General features: G+C 41.1%; 1 protein-coding gene across 3 annotated transcripts; it reads left to right on the plus strand.

Annotated features, from left to right (window-relative positions):
• The first annotated feature begins 787 nt into the window (after positions 1 to 787).
• Positions 788 to 10,888, plus strand: kel (Kell metallo-endopeptidase (Kell blood group)). 3 transcript variants are annotated; one of them, XM_055903742.1, is made up of 17 exons: positions 788 to 1,093; positions 1,447 to 2,086; positions 2,237 to 2,361; positions 2,495 to 2,647; positions 2,809 to 2,880; positions 2,997 to 3,185; positions 3,330 to 3,490; positions 3,651 to 3,768; positions 3,879 to 3,974; positions 5,127 to 5,225; positions 5,324 to 5,399; positions 5,556 to 5,661; positions 5,769 to 5,858; positions 5,984 to 6,051; positions 6,367 to 6,527; positions 9,320 to 9,409; positions 9,539 to 10,888. In XM_055903742.1, the coding sequence occupies exons 1-17, from the start codon at positions 1,004 to 1,006 to the stop codon at positions 9,683 to 9,685; spliced, it is 2,481 nt and encodes an 826-aa protein (XP_055759717.1). In that variant the 5' UTR covers positions 788 to 1,003; the 3' UTR covers positions 9,686 to 10,888. The 3 variants fall into 3 exon arrangements, with proteins under 3 accessions (XP_055759717.1, XP_055759716.1, XP_055759718.1); XM_055903741.1 differs by having other exon boundaries at positions 789 to 1,093; positions 2,234 to 2,361; XM_055903743.1 differs by having other exon boundaries at positions 789 to 1,093; positions 1,495 to 2,086; positions 2,234 to 2,361.
• Positions 10,889 to 11,072: the final 184 nt, after the last annotated feature.

Genomic DNA, 11,072 nt, shown 5'->3' on the forward strand with positions numbered 1-11,072 from the left:
GTGATGAGTTTTGAGGGCACTATGGTGTTGAACGCTGAGCTGTAGTCAATGAATAGCATTTTCATGTAGGTGTTCCTTTTGTCCATGTGGGAAAGGGCAGTGTGGAGTGCAATAGAGATTGCATCATCTGTGGATCTGTTGGTGCGGTATGCAAATTGGAGTGGGTCTAGGGTTTCTGGGATAGCGGTGTTGATGTGAGCCATGACCAGCCTTTCAAAGCATTTCAATGCTACAGACGTGAGTGCTCACGTTTGGTAGTCATTTAGGCAGGTTACCTTAGTGTTCTTGGGCACAGGGACTAGGGTGGTCTGCTTGAAACATGTTGGTATTACAGACTCTGACAGGGAGAGGTTGAAAATGTCAGTGAAGACACTTGCCAGTTGGTCAGCGCATGCTCGGAGTACACGTCCTGGTAATCCGTCTGGCCCAGCGGCCTTGTGACGTGTCCTCCACTATGCTATCAGTGACGTGTTCCATTGCCAGATGACCTCTAGAACACCCTCTCTCTCTATCCATTCATACCAGACCCTCTGCTGCACTGATAGTGACGTGGGTAGACGGCTGTGTAAGCACTGTTTTTGCTTTTGAGAAAATGTTGGTCCTCTCGATGCAGGGTAACAATGTGTCCTCTTAACGTTGTGACTTTTTCTGTGCTTCAGAGTTGGGCTGATTTTATTGGCTCTGTACCGACCTGTTGCTTAGGGACATTATGTTCTCATTACATTTGAATGACATTTGAATTAAAACTCAGTCATTTTAAGGTTGTGGTTTGAAGAGGATTCCTCCTACACATCAAACACACCCACGTGCATGTCACAGTCTAAATAGATCCACAGTGCCACCTGATAATGTAGCAGAGAGAGAGGTAGGCTGCCAGGTCAACTCTGTTTATCAGAACGTCAGAGGAGGAGAGAAGTGAGTGATGAAAGAAGATAGAGAGCTGAGATGACAGCTGGCTGATGGAGGGAGAGATAGAGGTCTGGAGGCTACGTGTGAGGGAGAAATGAGAAACGTCAGTAGCTGCAACAAGCTAAACCCAGACAGACAGAACAAGACACAACAGAGTATGGCAGAAACCCCAGCAGAGCCTCAGGTAAAACCTGCAGAAGGACTTTTAATTATTTCATGAAATGTTATTATGAAGTTTATGCTGATCCTAGGTGATGTCAAATCAATGTTGGCCTGCCACAGGCATCAACACTTTCTACTTATTGCATCAGTTTTTTTGGGGGGGGGGGGGGGTTGGAGCAATTCTCAATTTCCCTGCGCCTCATACTATACATTTCAAGTTGTATAGAGGAGTCTCTTCCTGTTTTTAATGCGGTATTAAATGTATATAGAGGACAAGATAGGTTATAAGACTGTCGTGTCAAATTAGTCTTAAATGAAGCAGAAATGTGTATCATGATAATGATATGAAACTGACTATCATTCAATTTTGTTTAGATTGACTGTGAGCTGCAGCCCCCATCTAATACCCTTTCTGAGTCTCAGCTCCAGTCCCAACTACATCCTCTCTCTGAGCCCCAGCCACTACCCCAGCCTTGGCCCCAGCCCCTACCCCAGCCGGATAGCCTTCATGAGCCCCAGCCTGATACCCTCCCTGAGCCCCAGCCCCAGTCTGAAGAGGAGGTGAAGCCCTGGATGTGGACACGTCACCGCGTACTCCTTCTCTTCCTCCTGACATCCTCCTTCTGCGCCTCCATAGTGGGTCTGGCCTACTACTCCCAGCAGCACCTCCCACCAGAGAGCACACCGCCAGCCTCTCCTCCATGTACCTCCCCGGCTTGTCAGAGGGCTGCCGCCCGTCTTTCCATCTCAGTAGACCCCTTCTCTCAGCCCTGTGACTACTTCCTGTTTCCCTGTGGGTCTGAAGGGGCGTCTCTGTCCAACAGGGGGAGACAGAGGGGCAAGGGCATGCCCCTACACCCACAGGGCCACAAGAGCAGGGCAGCACAGGCAGAGAAAGATAGAGAAAGAGGGAGGAAGGAGAGAGAGACAGGCACGGACATAGTAGAAAAGGCTCCAGCAGACAGAATGCCAGACAGACAGACTGCACTACTGCTGACAATGAGGGAGATTTTGGGTGAGAATCAAAAAATTTGGTGTTGATCCTCTGTAGATTTTGTACCGGTTCTTCGGGACAACCATTTAAATAGAACTGCTGAAACCGTTTCCATAACAGGACCTTTTATCCTCACAATGAAACTTTGATATAATGTTCCTCTGTCAGAAGATGAGGACCGCTCCAGCCCGGGTAACTCAGCGAAGCAGAAGGCCTGTATGTTCTACCGTTCCTGTATGGACACTGGCCCCACAGAGACCGCCGGGCCAGAACCTTTCCTCAGGCTAGTCCACAAGGTCAGATCCCTGGAATAGATTGGTGGGGTATGGTGACTGATTACACCTTCTCTACTCTTATGGTAAAAACTCTTTCCCTCTCTCTCTCTCTCTACACCTCCACCCCCCCCCCCCCCCCCCACCCCCCCTCTAGCTGGGTGGCTGGGCTGTATCAGGCCGGTGGAACCAGACAGATTTCAACTCCACTCTGTCTCTACTGATGAGAGACTATGGCACCTTCCCATTCTTTAGTGTTTATGTGGGCAAGGATCCTAACGACACTCAAGGAGACAAGCGATACATTCAGGTCAGTTAGACTGGGGTTCTGGGGCAGTGAAATACCTAATGGGTGTTCTACAGTATATACAGTAATGGATTATATTCATACAGCACTTTTCACTGGAGCTTTACATAAAGGGTAACTTCCCCATATACTATACATTTATAGCATACACTCTTTTTCCATAGATTGATCAGCCAGATTTTCAGATACCTACTGAATGGAGCAGCAAGACTCAGAAGTCCAAAGCTAACACGCAGGTACACTAAGTCTATATCTGTTCTACAGTATATCATCTATCTGTTGATGTCAACATGTGGCATTATGTCTTTCATCCCCTCTGCTCCAGCTCTTTATTTCTCTCTTTTCCCCCCAGATCCTGCGTCTGTTCCTGGCCTCGTATCAGAGGTTGCTGGGCCTGTTGGGCTCTCCCTCCAGCAGCACCAGTCTCCATATAGGCCTGTTCATCTCTCTGTCCTCTGAACTGGCTGTAGCTGCCTCTCCTCTGCCGCATCGCCTGCAGCAGGGGCTACTGTACCAGCGCATCACCATCAAAGAGCTACAGGTGCGGGTGTGTGTGTATGTACTTATGTGTGAGTGTCTCTCGTTCTCTCTCCCTTTACCCTAACCTTCACTAACTCATAGAGCTATTGTATATGTGTACCTGTATTTCCCTATACAGAATGCATATTTCTTATTTTGTGAACAGACCCTGGCCCCTGCCATTGATTGGCTGGGCTGTCTACAGACCACCTTCCATCCCCACCCTGTTAGCCAATCGGATCACGTCCTCCTGCACAACCTCCCTTACATAGTCCACATGTCCCGCATCATCGTCAAATGGCTGAACAAGCATGAATTGAGTGGGAGGTACTTTATATCAATCAAAAATGTCATGCAAAAGACAGTAACCAATATAACAAGGTTTCTCATGAAGGTTTCTCATCACACAAGCTACCTCTGTTACTTACAGCATGGTGTATAGTATTCAGTACACGTTTGTCTGGTGCCTGTCCATCTCTCTGTTTAGTGGCCCTCTTCACACCTTCATGGTCCTCAGTCTCCTCCACACTGTCATACCCGCGCTGGACTCCAGGTTCACTCAGACAGAGAGGAATTTCTCCTTAGCTCTGGGGACTACAGAGGAGGTAATTGAATATGGACTACATTTCCCAGCTTGCTCTTGTAGTTGAATAACACTGGCTTGGAGTGATTTATTGCCTGGGACTTGTAGTTCAATGCTACTTGCCTCTCTCAGGATGTCCCTCGCTGGAGGCAGTGTGTTCTGCAGACTGAGAAAGGGTTTGACACGGTACTAACACACCTACTGAGAGAGACTACCACATACACAGAGGTGAGAGGCACTGTGTGTGTGTGTGTGTGTGCATAGAGAAAGCAAAGACAGAAGAGGATGTGGTGTGTGAAATGTGTGATGAAGAATAGCAGCAACAAAATATAAATAGAAAAAGTGAATTGTGTCCTAGGCCTAATTGTCATGAGGAAGAGAGTTTAGAACACCTTTTAGTGAAAGGGAAAGGGGGATACATAGTCAGTTGTGCAACTGAATGTATTCAACTGAAATGTGTCTTCCGCATTTAATCCAACCCCTCTGAACTGCTACAGAACTAAAGAAATATGGGTTCTGATGAGAAGTATATTTTTTGATGTATGTATAAATCTTTCAGGGTGTCTTCGATACTCACATTGATGACATTACTAAAGAATTATTGTGCACAATAATATGCATTGACATTACTAAAGAATTAAGGTGAACAATAATATGCATTGACATTACTAAAGAATTAAGGTGAACAATAATATGCATTGACATTACTAAAGAATTAAGGTGAACAATAATATGCATTGACATTACTAAAGAATTAAGGTGAACAATAATATGCATTGACATTACTAAAGAATTAAGGTGAACAATAATATGCATTGACATTACTAAAGAATTAAGGTGCACAATAATATGCATTGACATTACTAAAGAATTAAGGTGAACAATAATATGCATTGACAATACTAAAGAATTAAGGTGCACAATAATATGCATTGACATTACTAAAGAATTAAGGTGAACAATAATATGCATTGACATTACTAAAGAATTAAGGTGAACAATAATATGCATTGACATTACTAAAGAATTAAGGTGAACGGTAAAATTTGGAAGACAAGATGCATTATAACTATAAACAATTTTTTTGATCGAACACAATTTATATTTTTAAAAAATCTAAACGGAACTAAAATAAATAAGATGTACTCCAAAAACTCCCATAGACTATTACATCTGTAAATCATGTTATGTAATTATGAACTCAAATGTATTGATGAATTGTATTTATGTGAACTACAGTATTTATGACAGTATTTATGATTTTCAAACGTGAAAAACTTCAAGAAATATTATTTTTAGCAACAAAATACAAGATAACTACTTCATAAATGTGATATTACATTAAAAGTGTGTTGAAATTGTATTATCTGTTTGCTCTAGGCAGAGGAGCTGATTCAGAATGTCTATTCCTCCATCAAGTCCAAACTACCTGATCTCAGGTGGAGAGATGAGGAGTCTCGCATGTCTGTTTTGAATAAGGTAAAAGGTCAACAGTGGATGTAATTTACTGGAACCCTTATTTAAAAACAACTGTGTATTCATTGTCCACTTGAAATGTACAATCTGTGTTTTCCCAGATTCAGTCTCTAACTCCAAGACTTTCAACTAAAAACAACATTTTCAATGAAGCTGAACTCAACCAACTGTATTCAAAGGAAGAGTATTTTATTGTAGTGGAACTAGTCTACATTGCCAATAAGATATAGGATTTCTTAATCAATATCACTATTGAATCATATTACCAGTGATGATAATACATTGTTCTATATACGTACTGGTAGTTAATTTTCCCCTATTTATTTAATTAATAGGTGACAATTGACAAACACAAGTATTTCTCCAACTACATCCAGTCTCTCTCCCTCCAGCGCCAGGGATCAAACAAACTCTTTTCCCAGACTGAAGGAGATGATATGTGAGAGCCCAGTTGTCATGAAAAGTCTATTTGATTTGGGTAGATACAGTATGTGTTATTAATATGAGAATTGAGGATTCTCTCTATCTCTCCATCTTCTCCTCCAGTTGGTCAATCACTCCATTTCTCTCCGACAATGAGCTAGTCTTTCCCATGGGGATGTTTGTCCAGCCTCTCTTCCATCCTACATATCCCAGGTAACCCAAACTCATATTTTTACTATCACATAATAAACAATGAATAACCAAGTAGTCTTATTGAGATAAAGAATCTAATTCCTCAAAGACATGTTTTGTTGAGTATTTGCATGTTTTTGTGTCAGGGCCATCAACTTTGGGGTTTTGGGGTCTTTGATGGCCAAAGATATTCTCCATCTCCTTCTCCCCAACAGTAAGGCAAATATTCTCAATTAATTACTCTATGATTGTAATGCAGTTAATGAAATTATGTGCAGAGTTTGCATAAGTTTATTTATGTGTGTATGCATGTGTGTGTGTAGGTTTATACATGATGCATGTGTGTGTGTAGGTGTGTGTAGGTTTATACATGATGCATGTGTGTGTGTAGGTGTGTGTAGGTTTATACATGATGCATGTGTGTGTGTAGGTGTGTGTAGGTTTATACATGATGCATGTGTGTGTGTAGGTGTGTGTAGGTTTATACATGATGCATGTGTGTGCCCTGACTGTTCACCCTGTGCTTTAGTCCATTCTCAGAGTGTGTCTCCCAGGTCCATAGCAGAGTGTGTGCGGTACCAGTACCTGAGTATGACAGAGGGACCAGGGAGAGAGGGGGCGTTCTCGCTGTCACCGGCACAGCAGCAGGAGATGTGGGTGCAGTACTCTGCTCTGCAGATTGCACTACAGGTCAGTTGTCACGTTCTGACCATAGTTCTTTGGTGTTTTCTTTGTTTTATGTGTGGTCAGGCTGTGAGTTGGGTGGGTAATCTATGTTTTCTTTTTCTGTGTTGTATTTCTGTGTTTGGCCTGATATGGTTTTCAATCAGAGGCAGGTGTTAGTCATTGTCTCTGATTGGGAACCATATTTAGGTAGCCTGTTTTGTGTTGGGTTTTGTGGGTGGTTGTTTTCTGTCTTTGTGTGTCTGCACCAGACAGTTCTGTTTCGGTTTTTTCACATTTGTTGTTTTTTGTATTTTGAGTGTTCACCTTCATTAATCAAGATGAAATATTACCACGCTGCACCTTGGTCCTCTTCTTCTCCTCCAGACGACAACCGTTACATCAGTTTTTGGGATTCCAAATCTATTCTAGGGTATCTAGGGTATTTCAATTTCAGCACCTTAGTTGTTTTGGTTGGTATCAGAGGCATACTATGTTTTGATTGGTATCAGAGGCATACTATGTTTTGGTTGGTATCAGAGTCATACTATGTTTTGGTTGGTATCAGAGGCATAATTCGTTTTTGGTTGGTATCAGAGTCATACTATGTTTTGGTTGGTATCAGAGGCATAATTCGTTTTTGGTTGGTATCAGAGGCATACTATGTTTTGGTTGGTATCAGAGGCATACTATGTTTTTGGTTGGTATCAGAGGCATACTATGTTTTTGGTTGGTATCAGAGGCATACTATGTTTTTGGTTGGTATCAGAGGCATAATTCGTTTTTGGTTGGTATCAGAGGCATACTATGTTTTGATTGGTATCAGAGGCATACTATGTTTTGATTAGTATCGGAGGCATACTATGTTTTGGTTGGTATCAGAGGCATACTATGTTTTGGTTGGTATCAGAGGCATACTATGTTTTGATTGGTATCAGAGGCATACTATGTTTTGATTGGTATCAGAGGCATACTATGTTTTGGTTGGTATCAGAGGCATACTATGTTTTGATTGGTATCAGAGGCATACTATGTTTTGGTTGGTATCAGAGGCATACTATGTTTTTGGTTGGTATCAGAGGCATACTATGTTTTTGGTTGGTATCAGAGGCATACTATGTTTTTGGTTGGTATCAGAGGCATACTATGTTTTGGTTGGTATCAGAGGCATACTATGTTTTTGGTTGGTATCAGAGGCATACTATGTTTTTGGTTGGTATCAGAGGCATACTATGTTTTGATTGGTATCAGAGGCCTACTATGTTTTTGGTTGGTATCAGAGGCATACTATGTTTTTGGTTGGTATCAGAGGCATACTATGTTTTGGTTGGTATCAGAGGCATACTATGTTTTGATTGGTATCAGAGGCATACTATGTTTTTGGTTGGTATCAGAGGCATACTATGTTTTGGTTGGTATCAGAGGCATACTATGTTTTGGTTGGTATCAGAGGCATACTATGTTTTTGGTTGGTATCAGAGGCATACTATGTTTTTGGTTGGTATCAGAGGCATAATTCGTTTTTGGTTGGTATCAGAGGCATACTATGTTTTGATTGGTATCAGAGGCATACTATGTTTTGATTAGTATCGGAGGCATACTATGTTTTGGTTGGTATCAGAGGCATACTATGTTTTGGTTGGTATCAGAGGCATACTATGTTTTGGTTGGTATCAGAGGCATACTATGTTTTGGTTGGTATCAGAGGCATACTATGTTTTGGTTGGTATCAGAGGCATACTATGTTTTGGTTGGTATCAGAGGCATACTATGTTTTGGTTGGTATCAGAGGCATACTATGTTTTGATTGGTATCAGAGGCATACTATGTTTTGGTTGGTATCAGAGGCATACTATGTTTTGGTTGGTATCAGAGGCATACTATGTTTTGGTTGGTATCAGAGGCATACTATGTTTTGGTTGGTATCAGAGGCATACTATGTTTTGATTGGTATCAGAGGCATACTATGTTTTGGTTGGTATCAGAGGCATACTATGTTTTGATTGGTATCAGAGGCATACTATGTTTTGGTTGGTATCAGAGGCATACTATGTTTTTGGTTGGTATCAGAGGCATAATTCGTTTTTGGTTGGTATCAGAGGCATACTATGTTTTGATTGGTATCAGAGGCATACTATGTTTTGATTAGTATCGGAGGCATACTATGTTTTGGTTGGTATCAGAGGCATACTATGTTTTGGTTGGTATCAGAGGCATACTATGTTTTGATTGGTATCAGAGGCATACTATGTTTTGGTTGGTATCAGAGGCATACTATGTTTTGGTTGGTATCAGAGGCATACTATGTTTTGGTTGGTATCAGAGGCATACTATATTTTTGGATGGTATCAGAGGCATACTATGTTTTGATTGGTATCAGAGGCATACTATATTTTTGGATGGTATCAGAGGCATACTATGTTTTGGTTGGTATCAGAGGCATACTATGTTTTGATTGGTATCAGAGGCATACTATATTTTTGGATGGTATCAGAGGCACACTATGTTTTGGTTGGTATCAGAGGCATACTATGTTTTGGTTGGTATCAGAGGCATACTATGTTTTGGTTGGTATCAGAGGCATACTATGTTTTGGTTGGTATCAGAGGCATACTATATTTTTGGATGGTATCAGAGGCACACTATGTTTTGGTTGGTATCAGAGGCATACTATGTTTTGGTTGGTATCAGAGGCATACTATATTTTTGGTTGGTATCAGAGGCACACTATGTTTTGGTTGGTATCAGAGGCATACTATGTTTGTCAAAGCTTTATCTACTTATTTCTCCCTCTTTATCCTTTACTCTCTGTGTCTCAGGCTTACAATCAGAGTTTGAAGAAGTATCCTGGTGACTCCTCTCTCTCAGGCCTCTCTCACACTCATCTGTTCCTTACTTCATTCACTCAGGTAAGGATAACACAACAGTAGCAGAACAATAATTGCAGATGTCTAAAAGGTTCACTTTACCATGGATATGAAGGTCCTACTAATGGATGTTTTCCTTCCTATAATTGTATTGATATTATCTTCTTTCAGATCAACTGCGACTCTGACCCGTACCATGAGTTCATGCCTTTTGAACCTTCCTTTCTGGTTACTGTCATCTGTGGGTACTCTGACCTCTGCCCTAAGACCCTCTCCTGCCCCAACAAACCCCAGCAGCACCTCTTAGGGACATGCTGACCTACAGATCTACAGTAACATCTCCTGCTGAACAAAAAATGCAGAGCCATTGATGAACACACAAGACTGTGATTTTAACAGATCGGTGTCCCCACGCGGGACGGTTGAGCTAAAGTAAGCTAATGTGATTAGCATGAGGTTGTAAGTAACAACAACAAAGGAATCCCAGGACATAAACATATCTGATATGGGCAGAAAGCTTAAATTCTTGTTAATCTAACTGTCCTGTCCAATTTACAGTAGCTATTACAGTGAAAGAATACCATACTATTGTTTGAGAAGAGTGCACAATTATGAACTTGAAAATGTATTAATAAACCAATTAGGCACATTTGGACAGTCTTGAAACAACATTTTGAACAGATATGCAATGGTTCATTGGATCAGTCTAAAACTTTGCACATACACTGCTGCCATTTGGTGGCCAAAATCAAAATTGCGCCTGGGCTGGAATAATACATTATGGCCTTTCTCTTACATTTCAAAGATGATGGTACAAAACAAAAATGCATGTTTTTTTCTTTGTATTATCTTTTACCAGATCTAATGTGTTATATTCTCCTACATTAATTGAACATTTCCACAAACTTCAAAGTGTTTCCTTTCAAATGGTATGAAGAATATGCATATCCTTGCTTCAGGTCCTGAGCTACAGGCAGTTAGATTTGGGTATGTCATTCTAGGCAAAAATTGGGTAAAAAGGGTCAGATCTTTAAGAAGGCAATAGCACAGAACACTAAATCCAAATGCAACTGACAGGATAGTTGATTATTCATTAGGCACATCCATCCAGTCTCTTGTGACATCCTGTGCATGGGAGATTTGTTTCTGGGTTCTGAGATAAAACTATTCATATTGTCTGTGGTTTATTTAAAACTGCAGTATGTAACAAGCACCTTGTTATCCATAAGGATACTATTATGTTTGTAGGTTCTGATCTGCTATCCTTTGTTAACTGTAGGGGAGTGTGTCTGCCAGTTTAGATGGTGCCAAAGACACAAACAGTGTTGAAAAGGTGTGTATGAAGTGTGTGGATGTAAATACATAGGGAAAGGGAAAGGGGGATATCTAGTCAGTTTTACAACTGAATGCATTGAACTGAAATGTGTCTTGCGCATTTAACCCAACCCCTCTGAATCAGAGGTGCGGTCATAGATATCAGGCTGATAATTCTACAAAATAAAGTTGATTTTTTTATGTGAAGGGAGTTGTATTTCTTATGGAGTAATAACGTATACATGTAATATGTGTTTGTTATACAACATGTTTCTAATAGCTAGGTCAAAACTGTGGACAGGCAAGCGGGTAGGACTATTACATTGTCATACATTTTATCTCCGGCCTGAAAAATACAGAAACGGCCACATACTCTTTCTACCATATGCTA

Source organism: Salvelinus fontinalis, chromosome 38 (assembly GCF_029448725.1).
Source record: "Salvelinus fontinalis isolate EN_2023a chromosome 38, ASM2944872v1, whole genome shotgun sequence".
Classification (NCBI taxonomy): Eukaryota; Metazoa; Chordata; class Actinopteri; order Salmoniformes; family Salmonidae; genus Salvelinus; species Salvelinus fontinalis.

What these genes read in the sequence shown, in the direction of transcription:
- kel (XM_055903741.1), top strand. Translation starts at nt 1,004, where the DNA reads ATGAGAAACGTCAGTAGCTGCAACAAGCTAAACCCAGACAGACAGAAC. An exon ending in GCATGTCTGTTTTGAATAAG is followed by an intron (nt 5,226 to 5,323) that starts GTAAAAGGTCAA and finishes GTGTTTTCCCAG; the next exon opens with ATTCAGTCTCTAACTCCAAG. An exon ending in ACTCAACCAACTGTATTCAA is followed by an intron (nt 5,400 to 5,555) that starts AGGAAGAGTATT and finishes TATTTAATTAAT; the next exon opens with AGGTGACAATTGACAAACAC.